General features: G+C 48.1%; 2 protein-coding genes and 1 pseudogene across 2 annotated transcripts in view; 1 reads left to right on the top strand and 2 right to left on the bottom strand.

Annotated features, from left to right (window-relative positions):
* The window catches only part of PISD (phosphatidylserine decarboxylase), a 44361-nt gene extending 36451 nt beyond the window's left edge, over window positions 1-7910 (top strand). Inside the window, exon 11 of the mRNA XM_039862055.1 lies at window positions 6656-7910. Within this exon, the coding sequence (XP_039717989.1) occupies window positions 6656-6676 (21 nt within the window). The 3' untranslated portion in view covers window positions 6677-7910. The remainder of the gene's footprint in view (window positions 1-6655) is intronic.
* SFI1 (SFI1 centrin binding protein) overlaps window positions 1-22015 on the bottom strand; it is a 66587-nt gene that overhangs the window by 234 nt on the left and 44338 nt on the right. The window contains 19 exon segments of the mRNA XM_039862036.1: window positions 56-167; window positions 622-953; window positions 2134-2365; window positions 2517-2597; window positions 3287-3546; window positions 3619-3795; window positions 3932-4006; window positions 4423-4497; window positions 4929-5089; window positions 7537-7633; window positions 9080-9182; window positions 10278-10354; window positions 10875-10970; window positions 11464-11539; window positions 12278-12456; window positions 12781-12862; window positions 17011-17141; window positions 20526-20592; window positions 21475-21572. Coding sequence (XP_039717970.1) covers window positions 56-167; window positions 622-953; window positions 2134-2365; window positions 2517-2597; window positions 3287-3546; window positions 3619-3795; window positions 3932-4006; window positions 4423-4497; window positions 4929-5089; window positions 7537-7633; window positions 9080-9182; window positions 10278-10354; window positions 10875-10970; window positions 11464-11539; window positions 12278-12456; window positions 12781-12862; window positions 17011-17141; window positions 20526-20592; window positions 21475-21572 — 2511 coding nt within the window.
* Window positions 8031-8149, bottom strand: LOC120602040 (uncharacterized; annotated as a pseudogene).

Below are 22015 nucleotides of genomic sequence, written 5' to 3'. Positions count from 1 at the left end.
CCGAGCTGAGAGGCAGCACAGCCAGAGCCCATCCCAGGACCGCCTGGGGCCTCACCTCTTGCAGTTGTTCTTGCACCTGCAGCTCTGCTTCCTGGTCCTCAGACTTGGGTTCCTCCCGGCTCAGCTCCAGCCACCGGCGCAAGCTACTCGCTTGCCGCTGGTAGGACCTGAGGAAGTGAGACGCCTGCTGTCTGCCTGGCTGGGCCCTTGGTGGAGGCTTGGGGAAAAACACACAGCTACTTCTGATTTGGGTGGAGGGAGGAGAGCACCTATCCCAGCCTCCACCTTCCAGCAGACTGCAACTTTGGTGAGCCCAGGCAGAAACCCTCCCTGTCCCTCTAAGGTTGCTACTCATGGTGAGAGTCCCCAGCCGGGAGGACCCGTGCTACAGACCCAAACCACAGGCAAGACATGGCAATTCACTGTGTGCAGCTGGGGCCCGGGCCTGTCTTCCTGGGCCCTTTTTGTCCCATGTCACAATCACTGGGTTGACCACTTGCCAACTTTGTCCTCTTTCCCACAGGTAAGGCCAACCTGGCCTTCCTGAGCAGGACTGAGAGGTATATGGGGGACTGGCAGTGCACAGTGTGGGTGGATAGCAGGGGTGTTTCCGGTTCTTACCAGAGGTTCCGCTTCATGGTCTGGTAGTCCTGCAGTTGCCGCTGGATGTCCTCAAGCTCAGCCTCCAGGTCAGTGTGGCCCATGGCAACAAGAGAGTAAACTTGATCTTGACCACCCTCTTGGCTGGGCCCAGGCTGAACTGAGGGAGCCCAGGTGCCAGGAGTAGCCCGAGTACTTGCTGCGCTGACAGGCCTCAGGTACACACCTCTGGTTTCAGAGCCAGGCTGGGTGCCTGTGAAGTCCCCAGGAAGGACCAGATGGGGACTGGGGACACTGGCTAGGGATGGAAGGGCCTGGGGTGTAAGTCCGGGGGAGGTTGGCTGTGCTGAAGCCTGTAAAGGAAGGATGGACACTGAGCAGGGGAGTGGAAAAAGCCAAGGCCGCCCACTGCAGGGGGAGGGTAGGGGAGGGTCCAGGAACTGGGCTTCCCCAGCCAGCTCCCTCGGAGGCCTGGCTCTGCCTTTTATGACTCAACACCAATGGAGAAAGTCTCACAAGCAACCAGACCTTTGCAGTCCTGTCTTACCCCTTCCTTAGAGCCTGCCTCAGCACTGCCCCAAGCATCAGCTTCAAGCCTTACTGACCTTTCACTCATGCCTCAACTGAGCTGTGACCTTGCCTTTCAGTGAGAAAAGTAGAGGCAACTGTTCTTATCCAATCACCCACCTACAGCCCTCCTCCATTCCCTCCTGGTGACGACAGTGTCCTTTCTCCTATGACCTCTCACCCTCTCACCCTTCCCACAGCTCTCTTCAGGCACCAGCTCCATGGGGGTGGCCCAATACCGCTGCTGTCGCCTCCATCACTGAGAGCTCGTGCTCTCTCCTCCATGCCGAGTCCTCAACTTCAATGTCACCCACTCCTCCCAGGTGACCTCATTGGCTTCTAGGGCTTTACCATCAATCTATACTACGATTCTCAGTTTTGATCTCTAGTCCCGACTCCTTCCCTGAAGGCCAGCTTCAATCCTGTTGCTTTATCTCAAAATTTGACAGGTTCAAAAACACTCTTCATGCTTCTCCCCAAGAGGGGCCTCACCCCATTTTCCCTCTTTCAGTAGAACTCATTCCCTGAGTTATCCAAGCCAGACACCTGGGAGCCAAACCAGATTCCTTCTTTCACCTTTACCAAACCCCTCAAAGTCAGTCCTGCCAAGTCTGCGGCCACTAGCACCTTCTGCAGTGTCATCAGATCACAGCAGCCACCATCTTCCCCTACTTCCTACTCATTAAAATCCAAACTGACCAGGGCCTGCATGGCCCTGCATCATCTGCAGTCTCTATCTGAGTGGGGATCCTCACAAAGATATATATAACCTCATGAGCAAGGAGCCTCGCAGGTCGTTCACTACTGTGTCCCTAGGACACTGGCACCTACACTTGGTGAATGAATGAGTGGCCTCCGTGCATCTTCCAGAGCCAGGAGTATCCCAGAGGCAATAAGTATACCTTTGGCTACAGCACCAAAGTCCAGACGAGAAAATGGGACCCCAGGTGACCAGGGAGGACTTACTCTGGTGGGTGCATCCACCCCACGCAACATGAAGGAGGAAGGCGGCAGCAGCTCCAGGCCTGTACTTGCTGTGGGGGGTAACTTCAGGCCAGGGCGACTGGGCAGAGCACCAGGCTGGGGCAGAGGGCTGCTTGGGATCAGTGTTTTCTGGGCCTTTGCCAGGAAGGGCCTTGTCAGGGAAGGGCCTGCTGGCTGAGCCATGCCAAGGTCTTGCTCCCTCAGCACTTCAGGCCTGAGCAGAGGGAAGGCAGAAGCTGGTCAAGCTGCAGTATCCTGAGCAGGAAGGAAAGGGGGCCACCCACCCTCAGACCCCAAGTCACAGGCCCTGGATAGGAGTTAGCCCAGGTTCACATGACCTACCCCTGCCCCCCAGGGTGCCATACCGCAGGGGCCTCTGGCTCTGCAAGGGCTCCAGCAGGAAGTCTGGGCGTCGCGGCTGCTTCCTTGCTAAGCGCACAGCATTGCTGGGAAGAAATGTGGGCTTGTTCCTCCAGGCTGCTCAGGGGCTGCCAGGGGCCTGAGACATCTGTGGGGTAGCGGGGTCACCTAGTCCAACCTCTCCAATCCTATAGGGAAACTAAAGGCCAAAGGAGAGGTTCTTGCCCAAGGTCAGCAGGTGAGTTAGGGTGGGCCTGGGCCACATGGAACTTCGAGCAATTCCAAGGAAGCGAGCTTGATGCCACAGGTGCCTCACCCATGTCCTCTCATTTAACCTCTACAGTAACCCAGGCAATGCAGGTGCTGGTCCCATGTCATGAGGGAGCAGGCTTATCAGGGTCAGGAGTTGGGGTAAGGCAAGTGGAGCAGGACCAAGGCCCAGGATGCTGCCTCTCCCCGCCGGCAACCTTTCTTCCTGGCTCAGGAAGCACTGGTTACCCTGAAGGCCAACAGCTACATCAGCATGGTGTGTGGGGATGGGGCTAGAGCACAAAAAGTGAGGTTTCCAAGAGGGAGCCCATTTCCTGGCTTTAAGGGGAGAAGTGGGACACTGGCAGGCCTGGGGGCAGGAGGGCTGCCCTACAGCTATTCCTCTTGCTAAGTACATTCTCTCCCAGCACCTGGGAGGGACAGAGCCCAGCATCTCAGCAGGGACTCTCCCTCCTATATAATCCAAGCTTTTGTCCTGGGTGGAAGTAAGAGATGGGCTACTCACAGCTCCAGGAGTTGGGGGTCCCCGGCATCCAGGGCCAGGCTGCCGAGAGCCCCGTGAGGCCAAGGAGCTCGTGGTCTCTTGGTCTCCAGGGTGGCATCCCCAGCTGCAGCAATGACATGGTCGGGAAGGGGAACCTCAAACGTCACTCTCCTGCTAAGCATGGTGGATGTGGGGGGCTGAGGCTCCCTGCCTGCCCCCAGCACCTTCTGCTTCCAGAGCATGGCACAGCGACGGACTGCACGGTGGAGACTGTGAGCTGCCTGCAACAGCCACTGTCAGATCATGCCATGTCCTGCCCACTCCCCATGAGAAGGTGGGGCTCCCAGGCCTACCTGCACTTGCTGCTGGGCATGCATCTGCTGCCGGAAGGCCTTCGTGCCAGCTGCAAACCGCAGGAGGCGCGTGACGCCATCCTGGAGGAGCTCCTGGTGGTAGGCCTGCACCGCCCGCTCCAGCCGCGCCGCCTTTCTCCTCCTTTCCAGCACAAAGCCCAGCCACGAGGCCCACACCTCCAGAGAGAGGAGGAGGTGAGGCCCAGCTCTCCCTGTTTAGGCTCCCCCAGGGGCTGTGCCCACCCTGCCTTCCACTGAGGCATGGTCCTTTCCTGGGAGGAGCAGGGGCAGAAGGATGAAGAGACCCCATTACCTTTGCTTGTAGGGAGAAGGCCCAGAACCACAGGGCCCGGGCTGTGCCCTGCTGTTCCTGCTTCCTGTTCACCAGCTGCAGGAAAGAAGTCAGAGATTACAGAAAAATCACCTAAAGGGGGCCCTGGTCACTCTCAGACCCCTCCCTGCCAAGCCCTGAGGGGGCGGGTGACAAATGATCCTCTGGAAAGAAGAAAGGCAAAGAGTACTGGGGGAGGAAATCAGTAAGGGTAGGGTGCCCTGCTCACAGGAGAAAAGCTAAACAATCCAGTGAGAGGGACGCGTAAAGGTTTGCTGAGCAGGATGCAATCCTGCCTGGTATTTTAATTTTTGGATATTACCCTGACATATTCTTTTAATATGACACTCTAAAAACAGGGTCCTGAAATGACTTGGCCTAATACAGGTCACAGGTGGAAGAAAGCTGGCGATGCAGAGAAGTCACTGGGGGCGTGGTGGGCAGGGGAGGGAAAGGGGCTCAACAGCTCCCACCTGTTGTCTCCACTGGCGGAAGTAGGTCCGGCTGAGTGTCTGGGCCAGGAGTTGGGCACCCTGTCTCTGCAGGATCTGAGGGGAGAACAGGCGTATGGGGAGCTGTGAGGAGGCGCATCAGGTGCCCCATGCCCAGGCCATCAGGGAGCAGCCACAGGGTGAGACTGCGGGCCCAAGTGAAAGGTCCTGGGTCAAGCTAAGGGCCTCCGGGACCAGGCAGGGGCTTCTAGGTGACTCCGCAGATCCCCTAGCTCTGACAAGCCATGGTTCAGAGTAAACCCAGTTTCTCTGCTGAGCCATTTTCTACCCAGGGAGGCCCGATCCGAAGCTGGCTTTCCCCCAGCCATCCCAGAAGGGCTCTTGCAGCCTTGTGCCCGCAGGACCCCAAGCCGCCCAGCACCCATACTGGCTGCTCTGCGTTCTCCAGGAAGGACCTCTTCCTTCCTGGGAGGTGGTTTCCTGGCCTGAACAGTTCCACCACACAGGGGAGTTGCTGCCTGCCTCACCCTCTTCCTGAGGCAGCCCAGATGGTGCACCTTCCACCTGGCCAGGCCCTGCAGCTGCAGCTGCCGGCGGTAATGCTGTGCCGCCCTCTCCAGCTGGGCTCTCTGCTGGGCTGCCCTCTGGCAGAGGTCCCGCCAGCACCGAAACCAGGTCCTGAGATGGCCTAAGACAGATTCAAGTCAGTTTGCTCTTTTACAGGATTTATACAAACGACTATGCCATGGTCAACGTATAGAGTGGAGAACGGAAAGGGCTGTGTGGGGAGAGCGGGGGTGTCAGTCCACACGTGGTGAAACCACTACATGTGGACAGTGGCTACTCTTCAACTAAGGACAGCTCTGGTCACCTTGAGCAACTGTGAGACCCTAGGGACCAGAACCAGGTCTGCTGTTTGCTGTTGCGACCCCACAAAGGCCCACTTGCAAGATGCTGCTGGGTGACCTAGAAGACCTCTGGTCTGAAAGAGTGGGAGGTGGCAGCCCCATTTTGCCAGAGAGGAAAATGAGGCTCAGAGAAGTACACGCAGCCCCAGCCAGGCCTTGGAGGAGGCGTGGCGTCTGCTGAGCCATTTCCTCTGGCGCCCGGGCTCCATAGGCAGGAACCACATCCTGCATTTTGTTTCTGTGTCCCCAGATTGTCTCCTGAGGAAGCACTTTCTTCTGCTGATTTTACTTTGGATTTTTTCTTTTCTTAGGCCCTGAGAGCAGTTTCTTTCAGAGACAACAGAAGAGGGTTGATACCAGGGCACTGATGCCAAGATGGGGTGCCTTCCAGCACCGCCAGACGGGCAGGGAAGGTGGTATTCACAAGTCTGGAGGCCAAGTGTTAGTACTAAGTGCTGGCACTTCTTGGGCCATGCTTTAAGCGCATATACATTAGTCTCATTGGATCCTCATGACAACTCCAAGAGGCAGGCACCATTATCCCCACTTTACAGATGGAGAAACTGAGGTGCAAACGACTTGCCCCAGGTCGCGCAGCTAGCATATGACCCTGCCAATACTTCTTAAGCACCCTGTTTAACAAGACTTCTCACACCCTGCCCCTAGTCTGTCCTCCAACACCTGGCCCCATGCTTGGGCTGCCAAGGTGAGCCTGTAACTCGGAGGCCTTAATTAAGCCAAGAAATGGTCCTAGGTATTAAATGCACATCTACTATGTACTGAGAACAGTGTCTTGTCACATGGTCTTCCAAGTCCCTTGTATCATCCAATGTGTACAATCCCAGAGACTGCCACACACTGCCTGCCCCACAGTGCTGTAGAGACAATCAGCTTTGGGCAGCACCTGTGCCTATCACCTTAACTCCCCATGTGGCTGCCTGGGCTGGAAGCTGGCACCTGACCCAAAGTGGCGAGGCCTGGGCTGCACTGGGTGCCACAGCTCTGTCCAGAGACCAAGGGATAGGCTGAGCCCCTCGGTTTCTTTCTTGGGAGTGAACTAGAAACAGAGCACTCGTTTCTAGGGTTAAGAGCAACTTGAGGACACAGAGAAGCATGTCACAGGTGGAACAGGCGCAGGATGTCTGACCCCAGGGTTCTGTCTAGAGGAAAGTGGAGTCTGTGTTCATCGACACACACACTATAGCCAACTAAACCAAAGCTGATGAATTTGTCCTGACGCAAACTCCATCAAGCCAACATAACTTGATTTGTTTTCTCCATGGTCTGACTTAAACCATTTCCATTTGTATTTTCACTTATTCTAACCATGGGTTGTCTCCTCATAGTGTTGGATCCCCACACTGTGAGGTCTGTTTCCACCGTCTTGTGAGCAGAGGCTCCCATCCAGACTGTCTTCTCCAGGCTGTCGTCTCAGCAGATGGACTACCTGAAGCCAACAGAGCAAGTCCCTGCTCTCTAAACTTACAAGGGCCCAAGGATGCAAGGAAGCAGGACCCCTCACGATGGGGCTGACCTGACAAGCATCAGCCACTGAAGCCATCAAAACCACCCCACCCTAACCACTTTGAATTCCTTCATTTCACCTTCATTTCCTTATTTGCCTGCAGATCTCAAGCCTTGGCCTTTTATTTTAACATAAACTGATTGGCAATCATTTGGGAAGAGAATATTATGATGTACTAGATTGAACAGTTATGTCCTTCCATTTCATGACCACCCAGAACCTCAGAATTGATGTTATTTGGAAAAAAGATTAGTGCAGTACAATTAACTGACATTGTATTGGAGTAGGGTGGACCCTTAATACAGTATGACTGGACGTGTACTTATATAAAGAGACACAAACACACAGGGAAGACAGCCATGTGACTGTGAAAACAAAGGCCGAGGCTGGAGTGGTGCCTACGAGTCAAGGAATGCCAAGGATTGCTGGGAGCCACCAGAAGCTGGAAGAGGCAAGAAAGGGTTCTTCCTAAGCCTTTGGAGGGAGCATAGCCCTGTCAACACCTTGATTTTGGACTTGGGCTCCAGAACTCTGATAGAACAATTTTCTGTTGTTTTAAGCCTCCCAGTCTGTGGTGCTTTGTTACCTCGGCAACAGGAAACTAATATACATAAGAAGGAGACAAAGACTTGGGGTAAATACATAGCACACCACTGCAGATCCAGGTCCTTCGCAATGCTCAGCTTCCGGGACCCCGCTTACCCCGGTCCAGCACCTTCTGGGCCTCCCTGATGGCACAGGCCTCCTGTTGTCGGTAGTATATCTGCACCACCACAGCCTCCTGCCACTGGACCAGGACCTAAGTGGCAGACAAAAAGAGAGGTGATCACAGCATAGTCTGACTTCTGGGGGCACCCCAGCTCTACTGGCAGCTCTTCATAAAATGAGGCCAAGCAGTGGACTCACAGCACCCAACACATTCCAGAAGCGCCCACCACCCATACAGACCACAGACCACAGGCAACAGGACACAGCCTCCAGTCCCCTCAGAGGAAGCCCAGTATCTCGGGTAATGGGACTTTTCTACCAGAAGTTCAACTTCATACCATAAAGAAGTAAATGGACTTTCATATGTATATATGTATGTATGTATGTATGTATATATGTACGTACATATGTATGTATAAGGCGAGGCAACCCTTGGTTGACCTCACAGATTGCAAGGACCTTGTCAGCTTATAATCCCTTATTTTTTATGCCTACAGCACCTGGTCTTTCTAGGTGGTCTCCTATCCAAGTACTAACCAGGCCTGACCCTGCTTAGCTTCCGGGATCAGATGGGATCAGGCTTGTTCAGGGTAGCATGGCCGTAGACTTGTTCTAATATTATTTGTTACACAGAAGCCAAACATTACATAAACTCTTTCGTACGTGAGACTTAATGAAATCACACCAACAGAGCCCTTTAAAAAGGAAGTGCAGCAGCCAGGGGAATGCCTGGTGCCTGCTCCCCACACAGTCACAAACTCCACTCCTCCCTAAAAGGCCTCTTCCTTTCTGAGCCATGAAGCCAAGCAGAGAGTCCTGACCCCCCTTCCAGGGCGGGGGTCGCACACCAGCCTGAACAGACCGGGCCTTGACCGTATGCAATTGTTCCTCATCTGCGGGACACTCTGAAGTTGTCTGGACCATCCCAGCCTTCCAACAGGATCCCAGCAAACAGCTTTCTTCTAAAACATCCCTGAGTCCAGGGACCACCTGTCATTTCATTTGTAGGTGTCCCCTCCATCCTGTAATATGTCTTCTTCCCGCAGCTACATCCTGCCACTCCCTCTCTCCCCTAGCACTTAGGACCAGATCCCACCACATGATATTTTGGGGCCACTTCCAACCAACGATGACCAATGGCCTCACATTCCTGAGATGCTCTATGTTTTCTAAAAAGTCCCACAGCCACGAAACTTGAAAGCCGATGAGCAGGAACAAGCATTCTCTTATGACAGATGAGGAGACAGAGGTGTGGCGATATACACGGTCTGTCCCAGCGGAAAATTCCACATATGTAGAAAATACTGGTTCTGATACAAAATAGTTCACCATGTACCATGTTTTTGTTTTAATAAATAATGAATAATAATTCAATAAAATAAATAAAACCCAACTGCTCACACGGCAGAGGAGAGTTATCCCATTTTCCGGGTTCCTTGTTCAGTTCAAATCTCTGGCACCACCTCCCACACCACTGCCTCATAGGAATCTGGTCCCAAACCCTCCTGGGTGACCAGATGGCCTCCCCATGCCTCACCTTGAAACACAAAGTCCTTGTGTAGTGAGCCCTTGCTCGAGAGGTTTTCTTTGCTTCGTCCACACGGGCCACGGTGTTCTCTCTCCAGCGATGTAATACATCCCTATAAGTACACAGGCCAGAGATGGGGGTGACACCAGTATGGAGAGACAGTGGGCGTTTCCGTGACTCATTCCTGGTTACTCAGCCCACTCCTGAATCAAGAATGCCTTATGCCTGCGAACGTGTTTCACTGACAGCCATGATTATGTTGATAAAGATGTGCGAAAAACAGTTGCTGAGCACCTGCCTGTGCCAGGCACTGGGGACACCATGGTGAACAAGACCAAACACTGCATCCTCACCCATTTATGTGCAACGGAGAACACAGCTGTAACCAGGCTATGATAATACAGGTGACTCGTGCCATGATTAGGGAGGCACAGAAAAACAGGGAAGCTGGAGGAAGGGTACTGGAACCTCAGAGCCTTGCCTGGGTGCTGAGTTAGTTCAGGGACTCCCTCTTTCTATGCTGCTCTGAGGAGCTGGGTAGGCACTTTATGGGACTCTGAAGGAGGGACGGCACTATTTAAAGTCCACAAAGGGCACCATCCACTAGAATAGTGTGTGCTGAACAAATCAGAAGAAGGAAAAGACAGAGAGGAATGAGGGAGGCCTGCCAGGGAGGAATGAGTTTAGAGCTTGGCTTAGCAGGTGCTGGAGGATGGGCTCATTAGGGAGCTGGAGCCAAGGCAGTGAGAGTGACCTCCAAGGGTGGCGCAGATGCAGACGGTCCTGAGGGTGAAGAGATGACTCTGGAGAGTCAGTGAAAGGCCCAGAGAGCCAAGGGGGTTAGCAACTGACTGGGAACTGAGAGGCAGCTTCTAGAGCAGGAGAGGTGCTGAAATGGCCCCTCGAGAAGCTGAATCTTCCAGGTCTGAAATGGGGAGGGAAAAGTACAAGATAAGCAGGAGATCTCACAGGTGAGAGCTGCTTCCCAGAGGTCTTTGCTTTGCACACAGCTTGGATTCAAGACATAAGAGGTGAACCAGTGAATGAAGTGCTCACTGTGAAAAAGCCAAAGCTATGCTATGAACAACACAAGGTAGCCAGCCAGGCCTGTCCTCTGCCTGGCCCTGGATAAAACTCCCTACCTGCCTTGGTCTAGAATCTGTTCCCCGATCCTCAGGCTGGGCCTGGGAGACGCTGGGAGACTCACCGTAGCAGCTGCCTCTTGTGCTGGCTCTCCCTGGCTGCCACCTCTTGTAGGACACTCCGTACCTGGCTCTGGTAGGTCTGTAGGAGACCAGGAAGGCTGGAGGCTGCCCCTGGACCCACAGCGCTCCCTATTCCCAGACAGGCCTCAAAAGTACATTCTCAACAGGGACTATAATGCCCAGAGCTCACAAGAGAGTTGAGGGAGGTTAAAAGGCCCAAGGTCTAAGACCAGGAGACCACTCAAACAACAGGGAGAGGACTGTCTTGCTAAGTCCTTACCTAATAAGTCAAACCACTGGACGCCTGGACAAGGGGCCATTTTGATGGTAAGGCTGGTGACCCCAGATAGCACTTATATTTATTTCATTTTCTTGTTTGTGCTCTACTGAGCAAGGATGGAAGAATTTAACCCTGTGGTTATAAGACCCAGTGTCCAGGGTACTTGCTCTGCTTGAAGCTGGTGAAAGTACTCTGTTCTGAGAAGGGCAGGGCTCGAAGAACAAGGAGTGAAGAACAAGGAAGAGAAACAAAGTCTCCAGAACCCTGCCCCTCCCCCACCCGGCAAAGGCAAGATTTGTAGGAAAGCAGCAGCTCCTACCCCCCAGGTCTGCAGCGCCCTGTGCAGCAAGATGTGCTGGCGATGCAGGTCTGCTCGCATCAGCTTCTGTTGCTCAGCACCCCGCAGGGCCAGGAACTGTAGACAAAGAAGAGAGGTGGCCACCGAAGGCCGAGTGGGGCGGGCTCAGCTTTGTCTCCACTTACATGCAGTTTGGGTGAGCTCGGGTAAGGTACGAAACCTGGGAGCCCCAGCTTTCTCATTTATAAATAGGTATCTTTGGGGGTTTTGTGGGAATGAGGTAAGTGCCTGACTTAGGGTAAATGCTCCAGCAAGTCAGCATAAACATTTTTTACCCAGAGTAAGATGCCTATAAATGGTTAGGCCAGGAATTTTAGATTCAGTAAGTTCAAGTAAGAAAAGCCTAGCACCTAAAAGAAGTTTTGAGCCAATTATCTCACAAAACCAGGTTAAAACTCTTCATCTGCTGCCTGGCCTCTTCCCTCCACTCAGAGGCAGGTGGTTTCTGAGGGACTGGGGAGGAGGCCATATGTCTGCTTTGAGTCATGCTGACACATGGCTCCACCTGTCTACAAGCCACACATAGGTGGCACCTGTGCCAAAGACTTACCTCCCTCCACCTGTTCCAGGCCCAACGCAAGAGCCGTGCTGAGTGGAACTCTGCAGCCAGCACCATGCCCACCTTTCTGTGGGGAGAGAGTCAGAGCTCAGTGCTGCAGCCCAGACCCAGCTAAGACCCTCTTGATGGGCGTCCCTTCACAGTCCCTGGCTCCTATCTAGTGGTTCTTAAATTTGGGGACAAGTTAAGACCTTCTCGGAAGAGCTGCCAAAGGATGAGTTCTCCCCGCAGAAAAGTGCTCATATAATCAAATTTTTATGGACAACCTCACAGGGCTTCAAGTACCACAGACACGTACTCATGTGCAGGTGACTGAGGAAGAGGTTAAATGTAGCCAGAGTCCGAGAAGTAGGGAGCCTCTCAGAGAACAAAGTAGATGCAGAAAGGCGCCAAAGCAGGACAATGTCTGCAGTGGACACGTGGGCTGTCTGTCCTGCCCTCCTGACCATGTGGTGTGGTAATAACTGCTACAGCCTGCCCCTGGGCGCAGCTGCTGCTCCTGGGGAAGGGAGGTCAACTATCCTCAAATGGGCCAATTAGTCCATTCCTTGGCCATGGTCACTTTAAGGGGCACGTCTGTCTCCAGTCAAGTTCCTGAGGATGGGAGTTCCAGGCGGTACCCCAGGATTCTCTCCTTATAGCCCTGGTTTTGCTTAGATGGTTTCCAATTGAATTTCTGGAACTTAAAATCAGAGTCTAGGCTAACATGACCCTCTGGATGGGCACTCAAGAGCTGACAGTGCTGCTACTATGTCAAAACTGGTCTGAGATGGGAAAAGCTCCTGAGGCAAAAGCGGCCACTCACTCTGATCTGAGCCCTCGGGCACTATCCCTCCAGATACAGAAAGCCTTCATGAGCCGCCTGTGACGGTGGTGGGCACAGGCCACTGCTTGCCATTGCCGCTCCTGACGATGTGCTGCAGCCTGCTGCTCCCACGTAGACCAGGACCTTTGCAGAAGCTTCCGCTCTGCATGAAGGATAGCCTGTGGCAGGATGGCAGGAACAGAACAGAATGGGTCAAGAAGGAGGGGGTACAGAAGCCAGAAAGAACTAACATGCCATAAATAATGACCAAGGCAAAAGAAATGGACATTCAGGAGCTAGCTGCCCTGGCCCAGAAGCCACCTGTACAAAGCAAACAGATGCCCCAGACTCTGGCCCTGCCTTGTGAGTCTTGGACACAGGCAGGACGTGCTTTGGTATGGGTTTGGATTCCAGGTGATGTCCTGAGGAGAGAACACAGTGACCGCAAAGGCTTGAAACAGGTCTTGCCCATCGTGGGCACCTCCTCAGGGAAAACCACTTACCATTCTTTCTGCCAAGCGGTTTTCTCGAAGCCGAAACATCTTCTGCCACCAAATAGCAAATACTTGCTTCTCTAATGTCTCCCTATAAAAAAATAATAGTAAAGCACTTAAAATGAAACAAAACAACTACAAAAGATTGAAAAGTTCCAAATAATTCGATTTTCTTCCCACACTGTGCTATTAAGAGACAATTGAGGTTGGATGAGGGAAAAGCAAAGGGGAGGGGAAGGAAAGCAGAAAACAATAGCCAAAAACCCACAAACAACTCAATACTTTTCCAAGTTATTTCTGGTGTCAGCCAAGCACTCAGACAGTATACAAAAGTCTCAGACTTTGAGACCCTTGGTTCTTTATCAATTCCACCTGAATTACCAACGATGCCCAGAAATCATTAGTGAAAGCTGTCCTAGCCCATGCCGATCAGCCAGGACACAAATCCTTGCGGGGAGTGGTTACAAACAGATGCCAGACCCACAAGGCTGACTGAGAAGGTCTGAGGCTGCCCTAGAAATGGTGTGTAAAACAAGAGTTCCAAGTGAGGTAGACAGGGAGACAGGTTTGGGAACCACTGCTTTGTCACCTCTGTCTCAACCTTTCTGCTCACCATAATGATGTCAAAACCTGCAAAAACGAGATTGGGATAACTGGTCAACAGTCACCAGGGGCTGTGCACTGGCAAAGCCATGGGGCAAAATACATGAGGCAACTGTTATCAGATCCTGGACAACAGGCAATTCAGACTGATTCTTGAGAGATTGGAAACATATAAGGTGAGCCCCTTAGCTGCCCGGGCTTTCTGCCTGGGGCACTTTATGGACAGTGAGGGAAAGGAGAGGAAGTCTAAGCAGAGCATAACAGCCTCACTAGCCTAACTCAGCTGAGGCAGAAGACTAGTGTTCCAGACCACAGGAGGAAAACTGTGTGGACCTGTGTGGACCTGTGTGGCCTTCCTAAGCCTGGGCAGGTGGACACCTAACCCCAACCACCTGTCTCCCTCAAGGCTGCCACAATGCCTGAGTGCCTGTGGCCAAGGGAGGCCTTCTAACATACAGGCACACGCACGGACACCTTGCACAGTCCACAGAAGAAACACTCAGAATTCTATCTGAGGCTGTCCCAGATCTTCAGTTGAGGATACACAGGTAAACTCCACAAGGACTAGCACCTAGTGGCAGCTGGAGGGCTAAGAGCTAAATGGAGACACCAGAGAGGTTGGATAGGACTGGAAGATGGAGTTCCAGCCCATTTAGAGTGGAGCTTACTGAGAACCTCAGAACTCAGAAAGGTTAAGCCTTAGGAAAAAGAGCCATGCCCTAACAATGAAGGCAAAATCAAAAAAGACCCACACAAAGAAAGAATAAAACCAGACTTGACAGAGTCAACAAGAACCACCAGAACAAAACCCACCACTTGCCAGAACAAAATGCAACACCTTTTAAAGGAAAAAAGCTGTCAACAGAAATAATGACCTAAATGTTGGAATCAACAAAAACTTAAAAACAGCTCTAATAAATGACTTTGAGTTCTTAAATGACAAGATGAACAAAATTAATTACCAGACAGGGAATTTCAGTGAAAAATAAAAACTATAAAAAGGACCAAATAGTTTGGTGGTTCCTCAAAAAGTTAAACATAGAATTACCATATGATCCAGTAATTCTACTCCTAGGTATATACTCAAAATAACTGAAAGCAAGAACTCCATGGGAAAGGGACATGAAGAACTTTCTGGGCTGATGGACATGTTCTATATCTTGACTGGGGTTTGGTTATCCAGGTATGTAACTCATCAAACCGTTTACTTAACATCTCTGCCTTTAACAGTACATAAATTTAGTTCGGTTAAAAAAACTTTCCCTGGAAGGTTAATACACTATCATTTTTATCCATAATTCATGAGATCCTACCATAAATTCTGTTCATATTCCTAAAACATTAAAAAAACCCTAAGAATTATGGAAAGAGAGAATATACATATTTATTTGGAACTCTGATACGCTAAACTCCAAACCAAACCTGTGAAAACTAATTTACCATGAGTTACAATTCAATTCTAAGGGGGTTCAGGGGACAATTAATATTTTGTGCTGGGCACTCTGTATTTTACACAGATTATCCCACTTAGTTTCATGACAACTCTATGAGATAAGGATTATTATCAATTCATCTCCATTTTACATTTGAGGAAACTGAGGCTAAGAAAGACTGAGTGGCTTGCTCAGGGTCACAGAGCTGGCAAGTGGCAGACTAAGGGTCTGAACTTGGGCCTGTCCAGCTTCCAAGGCAGGCTCTTAGGTACTATGCTCCCTCATGAACCGGGAGGGCAGAAACCTGAAAAACTAAGTTTTCTACAAAGAGCCAACTAAACCAAACAAGATAAAATCTAAACCAGGCTTTTGCAGTCCTTCAAGTCTCCTGGCTACTCCCTGTCTCTAATTCGCCCTCTAAGCTTTGTCTCAAGTGTATAGTTGTAAATTCACCCAAGCCCACTCCGCCAAATAATCCTTTAAGAAGCTCCTCTTGGCTATTTCTAAGGTACCCTCAATTTTTGGTCCCTGCGGCATGCCAAAATACAAAAGAGCAATAGAATCAATCATGACTTTATTTGTAAAGGAAATAAAGGGTGTATGTTTTAAGTAATGAAGCCATTTTTTGAATGAATCTTATACCAGACTTCAATACAGAAACTAGGTAAAAGCAAAGCCACTCTCTGTAGGAGAAAAGGCAGAGAGGTAAATGCTATCCCGTCAGCCACTATTCCCTGTGACTGGCAACTAAAAACATGTCTTTGGACTTTGTGCTAAGGAGCCCCTAAGTTCCGGCTAATCTCCTGAGACAAGCTTTTAGAGTCCTCCAAAGTCAAGATCACTGCAACTTCTCCCAACGCATGTCCCTCTCTTCTTGTTTCTCTGTCCTAAATGGATATATCCCATACTCAGGTCATTCTTCAAAACTGTCACTTTATTAGATGCATGTACCTGCTCAACATCCATTATCTATCTATAGATCAGACGTCTTCTCAGTCTGGCTCTCCTCATCCTATACACTCCCACCATCTATCCTCACCCCCTCAGCTCACACCCAAGTCTCCTCCAGGTTCTACCCTAGGCAATAGCTCTGAGCTCTAGAAGAATTTGTAGCTGACATAACTGAGGACAAAAGGATCTATTCCCTTGAACTGTTCTTCAATTGTTTCAATTGTGTAACAGTCTTATCTCCTCACAAAGATGTAAAGTTCCTACAAAGTCATTAAAAAGATCTTCCTCCAGGGACTCTGGAATCAGGGAGATCTGAATTTAAACCCTGGCTCTGCTCATTACTGATTGTGTTACATTTATCACTTTGAACCTGTTCTCTCAGGAACGCTGTGAGAAGGAAATTATTAATGAAGATGATGATACTATTTGTTTCCTTTCTCCCATCATTCCATGCCCACCACAGTGGCAGACACACAGCGATTAATAATTTTTTTTATTAGAGTTGTTTTATTTATAGTTTTGCAAAGTTGGATAACTTCAAATGATTAAAATCTTATGTTACACTTAAAGTAATGTTCACCTAATGACACGATTATTATTCCATTCCTGCCCTTAATTCTAGCAGGTTTTCTCCTTTAAAAGCCATTAATTTGTTATAATTTGGCACAGTAATTTTTATGTCATATACTCTGCCACCTTGACCGGAACTCTATAGTGATTAATAATTTCTTTATTACATTCCACCAACATGTAGTATGGACCTGCTATGGGGAAATTTGCCCCTGCGGGAGCTAAAATGATATAGCTTTGCTCCTTGCCTTTCTTAATTCTGTTGATGACTATAATTTCAAGACTTCAAAAAGCTATGTCTAGCAGAACAAGACCAAGCATTTCAGGGAAATCATACTCAAGAATGCTTGCCAAAGCAATACAAGGTCCACCCACACTCTGATCCAGAAAGCTAATGGGCAGCTTTAATGGAGCTCCCTGTGGCTTGTAATGAGGAAAGGGGCATAAAACCTAGGCTGTTTTGAAAGCATGTGCAATAAAGATGGACAAAAATTTTCCCAGGGGAAAATACTGGCTGTCTTCCTGCTAAATTAAATCAATGAGCCCACATTATTGAAAAACCAGGAGGGACCTTGGCCTGGGGGGCTGGGAGGCTGAAAAGCGAAAAAGCAAATGGTTATAAAGGTGGCAGAAACGGACCCAAGTAGCCTGCCCCAATGCAGACAGGGGCCATAGAGCGTACCTGTGAAAGCGCGCTGCTCTTGCATTAAAAATACTTTCTTGCTGGCGCCATCGCCAGAGTCTTCTCCATGCCCAGAAGGCCGCAGGCAGGGCTCTCCGCTGGAAGTGACTGTCAGCTCTGGCCTGCAACAGCTAAAGTGAAAGGATGAATGACCTTCATTTATACTTTACATTAAAAAAGAAAATGACCTTTCAGAGTCACACTCTTGAGGAAGGTTTGCTTTCTACGCAAAATTGAGAATAAGATCAAAGCATTATTTTTAATCTTTGTCATCATCATAGGTGAAAACTGAACTATAGGTAAAAATTTTTCACTTTAATTAAAAGCGGGTTAAGCATCTTTTCATATATTTATGTGTGTATGTATATTTATATTTATCTAATTTTTTTTCCCTATGTCTTAAGTGTTTATACCCATTGCTTGTTTTAGTATGTCAGCATTTAACTCAATGATATATATGTGGGCTTTTCGAACCTTAAGAAATTTATTAGTCCTTTGTCATGTCTGTTATCAATATTGTTCTCACCCTGTAATAATATCTTTTGATTTTGTTTAAAATGTTTGTAATAGATTCTTTAAATTTTTATGTAATTATAAAAGTCTACTACTATTTCACTGATACATTAGCAGGAAGACAGACAACTGACATAAGAATATATATGCCTCCATCATCTAAAACCTTGTGGAGAAAAAACATGTATGCGTATGTGGCGATTTTTAAAACAGGACTACAAATTCTTTGATTCTCCTTCACTAAGAAGTGGTGTATGTTCTCTCCTTTTGAATCTGGGTGGGACAGTGAATGCTTTGACCAACAGAGAATGGTGAAAGTGACACTATGTGACTTCCAAGGATAGGCCATAAAGGGCCATAAAGGGCCATACAGCTTCTGTCTTGTTTACTGGAATACTCACTTTTGGAGTCCTGGGCTGCAACACAGGAGGCTACCACGCTGTGAGGGAGTTCAAGCCTCTTGAAGAGGCCACATGTAGGCACTCTGGTTAATAGTCTCAGGTGAGGCCAGTCTTCAAGTCATTCCAGCCCAGGAACCAGACATGTGAGTAAAGAAACTTCTAGATGATTCTAACTCCTTGCCATTAGAATCTTCCCAGCTGAGGCCCCAATAATCATGGAATAGAAACTAGTCATCTTTGCTATATCTTATCTCAATTTTTGACCCACAGAACCCTTAAGCATAGTAAAATGGTTGTCCTGAGCTACTGAGTGTGGGGTGATTTTTTTATACAGCAATAGATAACTGAACAGTATGCAAACGTGTGGGTGTATACATGGGTACACACACTCCTACCCACACAGAGGAAAAAAGATACCAGGTTTACTCACCAAATGTCATCTTAAGAGGCAAGATGATGGGTGTTTTTAGTTTTTCTTTATGTCTTTCTACACTTCCAAAATTTTCAATAATGTCTATATACTATTTTCTTTTTATTTTTATTATGGGCATTTTCAAATGTAAACAAAAGTAGAAGCCACAGTATAATGAATCCTCATGAACTTATCGCCCAGCTTAACAATTAGCAAATATTATGCCATTCTTTACATATTACTTTTTAAAAATAAAGAAATCCATAATTAATATTTGTAAAAATAAATTTAAAAAATAAAAATAAAAAAGCTATATTTTTATCTGTTCCTGAAATAGAAAGAACTGATGTGTTCCTTGGATATCTAAATGAAGAGATGAACTTCAGATTGTTAACTAAAGATTAAAAAAAAGTAACAACTAAGCAGGGCTCTTACTATTTTCCAGACCTTCTACTATGCAGGCCATGCTGACAGTATGACAGATAAGAGCACTGACCCCAACCTTCTACCAATGCTGGGCCCCCGTGTCAAGAAGCTCTCTTTTGCCAGGACGGAACTAAAAGAGACCTTCTGCTTCTTTTCCACTTTGAATAAAAACACCTGTCAACTCTGGCACTCACAACCTTTTTCTAATAGATCTCTTTACATTTTGTTGAGTTTGCATTAAATGAGCTTAAGAAATCAAGTGGCAGTGTTCTTTCAGAAACAGCCACAAAATCCAAAGGGACATCAAAGAGTGCAGCCATTCTAAGTATTTTCTAGGTATGGAAGGCAAGCCTGACAAAAACAAGCCATGCCCTGGGCTAACTATTCAAACTCCAAGAACTGAGTCAATCCTTAGAGAATACTCTAAGCAATCAATGGTGTTTGTTCTTTACGTTCACTCATTTATTCATTCATTTATCCAAATACTAGTCAGCACCTACCCTATGCCGACCACTATGTTGGGCTAAGGAGAAGAAATAGGCTATACCCTCAAGAACCTCACAGCCTAGCAGGGAGAGAAGCCTGTAAACAACCATGAGATAAATACTCTGATAAAGATTCAGCTGGAATGGAGCTGTGGGAAGAGGTAACTCCTGAAGTGAAAGGGCAGCAAGGAATAGAGAAGTGCAGGTACAGTGAGAAGCAGGAGAGGACAGAATACACTCACCGAAGGACTGACAGCTTAATTAGTCAGGGTACAATTGTGAAGGAACAGAGACTGTGGTAACTGGAAAGGGCAGAGAAAGAGACAAGGATCAGCTCCCAAAGGAGTCTGTATGCCTCACTAAAAATTTTGGATTCTCTCCCAAAACTATGAGGAATCAGCCAAAATCTTTAGAATCACATGTTAAGACTCTAGCAACAGATGGAGGTGGAGATAGAGAGGGCAGCACAAAAATAACTGGAAGGAGTTTGGTCTGTGTCTTGCCCCATTTCACTGCCAGGCATGGCCAAAAAGAGGCAGGTGCAGCACTTCCAACCGCAATGCCCACGTAGACATCAGTTGAACACATTGCCCTGAGCCTGAACATGGCCTCGAAATCCTGCTCAGTTCAGCACTTTAGACAGCTACCCCTCATCATTAGAGCTGGCCTGAAAGGTCATACTAATTTGCCACCCTCAGGCTAAATAACAAGCCCTGCGAGAGGAGGAGCTTTGTCTGCTTTGTATCACAGCCATATCCTCAGTGCTTAGGGCAGTGTCTGAGGCATAGGAGCTGCTCAATAAGTCTTTCTTAAATGGAACTGAATCTCTTTCTTAATCTGGCTTTGCCAGTTCATCAACCTGACCCTCGTCTCCTCTCACATACTGTGGATACCTGTGCCTCACACTATTTAGCACTGGAATACAGCACTTATGTTCGGCACCTTTCCTAAAATCTCCTAAAGGTCGCACTGGGTCATGGGCTGGTTAACTAATACAAGAAATTAATTTGAATAAAGGTGTGAACAGAATGAAGGCTGATAAGAGTTCATCACTTTCAGAGAACATCTGCATTTTCACAGCAGATGAAAGAATGACTGTTATGCATATTTCCTGACATTGCCAGAGGGGAAAATACCTTTGAGCCTTTCACAGCACCCTCTCTTCCAAATCTGAGCACTAATACTTCTTAGGCATAGGCCTTTTCCAAGAATCTTCCCAAAACAAATGGATCCAAGAATGTAAGCCCAAAAAGCAATCTGCTATGAAGTACTCCATACCTGCTTGTATCGCCTCTTCTGAGTATGCTGTAACCACAATTTGATACTCTTGCACAGCAATGTTATTCTGAAATAAAACACAGAACACCAAGGTACTGCCTATCGAACTTTCAGGTTTTAGGTTTTAAAATTTTTGTTTTGTTTTTAAGACAGGTAAATCTAAGTGTAGTTACATCTTTAGTGTTAAAGGCACCCCATAGATTTCATTCTAAGAGAGAGAGAAATAAGAACTTGATATCTAACGTTAAATCCGTCAACCCTGATTTTGCACGGTGGTTTGCTCCAAAATTTTGACAACTTTCTTATAAACCTAACTAGAGCACCAAGCACAGTGTCTCTGGGACTTAGATAATATGCATGAAGCCCCCAAATATTCTTCTGGTTTTATGGCCAAACACTGGGGCTTATTTATGACCACCCAGGTCTGGGACATACTCCTTTCACACAGTGATTCTGAGAGTGAGAACCGCATTTCAGTTTTGTAAATCAGGATTTAGAATAAGGGTAAACCCTGGTAACTCCAAACAGAGTCAGTTAAATATTGGGATTCACACTGACTAATTAAATGACTAATCTTAAAAAACTGAGGACACTCTCTGCACCCTTCAAAACCAAGCCACAAATATTCACCTGACCTAAACTTCTTCTTTAACAGTATCGCTGCATGAATTTGAAGACATGACCATCCCTAAAGCCTGAAGGGCTGAGGCACTGAGCTAGCAGGCACACACTTTAAGCTACGGTGGTTAAGAACCAGTATGAACATCCTCAGCATACCTCTCCCCGATCAACCAAAAGGAAAATGCAAGCTCAGGAACCACTGGCTTACAGTAGGGTCTTTCGGAATCTGCTGCAGTAACACATGGAAGGGCAAGTGATCACTCCTGGAGAAGTGTGAGTCAGTCACAATAGGTGTCTGGAAGGTGTAAGGGGAAGGCAGAGGCCCTACCTGTAGTGCTCCCAGGCAGCACGCAGTAAGGGTTGCTGCTCTCTTTCCTCCCTCTGCTCAATCCAAGACTGCCAGAGCTTCCAGAACCTGCGCAGCAGCTGAAGCAAAATAGGAAGGAAATGGAAGTTTATTAGGGAAAAAGGTAAAATGATCTCTCTCAATCTATTAGTTAGCAAATTCTTACTCCAAAAGCAAGAATTAAGCAATATGGAGCACCCAGCATATAACAGGCTTGCAAAATAATTATGGCTAAGCTATATGGAGCTATTCCAGGCCAACATAAAAAGCAAAAAGGAGGATCTTTCAGTCTATGAAAATTAGAAGCTATGCCTAATCTGGGCCTCATGGAAGACAATATTTTAGAAATTAAAAATGATCTTACCACATATTACTGCCTATGAAGTAGTCTTGCCAAAAAATGTTTAACTTCGATCTAATCAAGCCCTCAGATCTAACTTCCAGTTTATAGGAACAACGTTAAAAACAAGGAAATCAAATGACATTAAAAGGAAACAGATAAATCGAGAATATGAAATACTGT

The sequence above is a fragment of the Pteropus medius genome, unplaced genomic scaffold, assembly GCF_902729225.1.
Source record: "Pteropus medius unplaced genomic scaffold, Ma_sr-lr_union100, whole genome shotgun sequence".
Taxonomy (NCBI): domain Eukaryota; kingdom Metazoa; phylum Chordata; class Mammalia; order Chiroptera; family Pteropodidae; genus Pteropus; species Pteropus medius.
The sequence above is the reverse complement of the archived record's forward strand: the minus strand, read 5'-3'. Positions and strand labels throughout refer to the sequence as shown.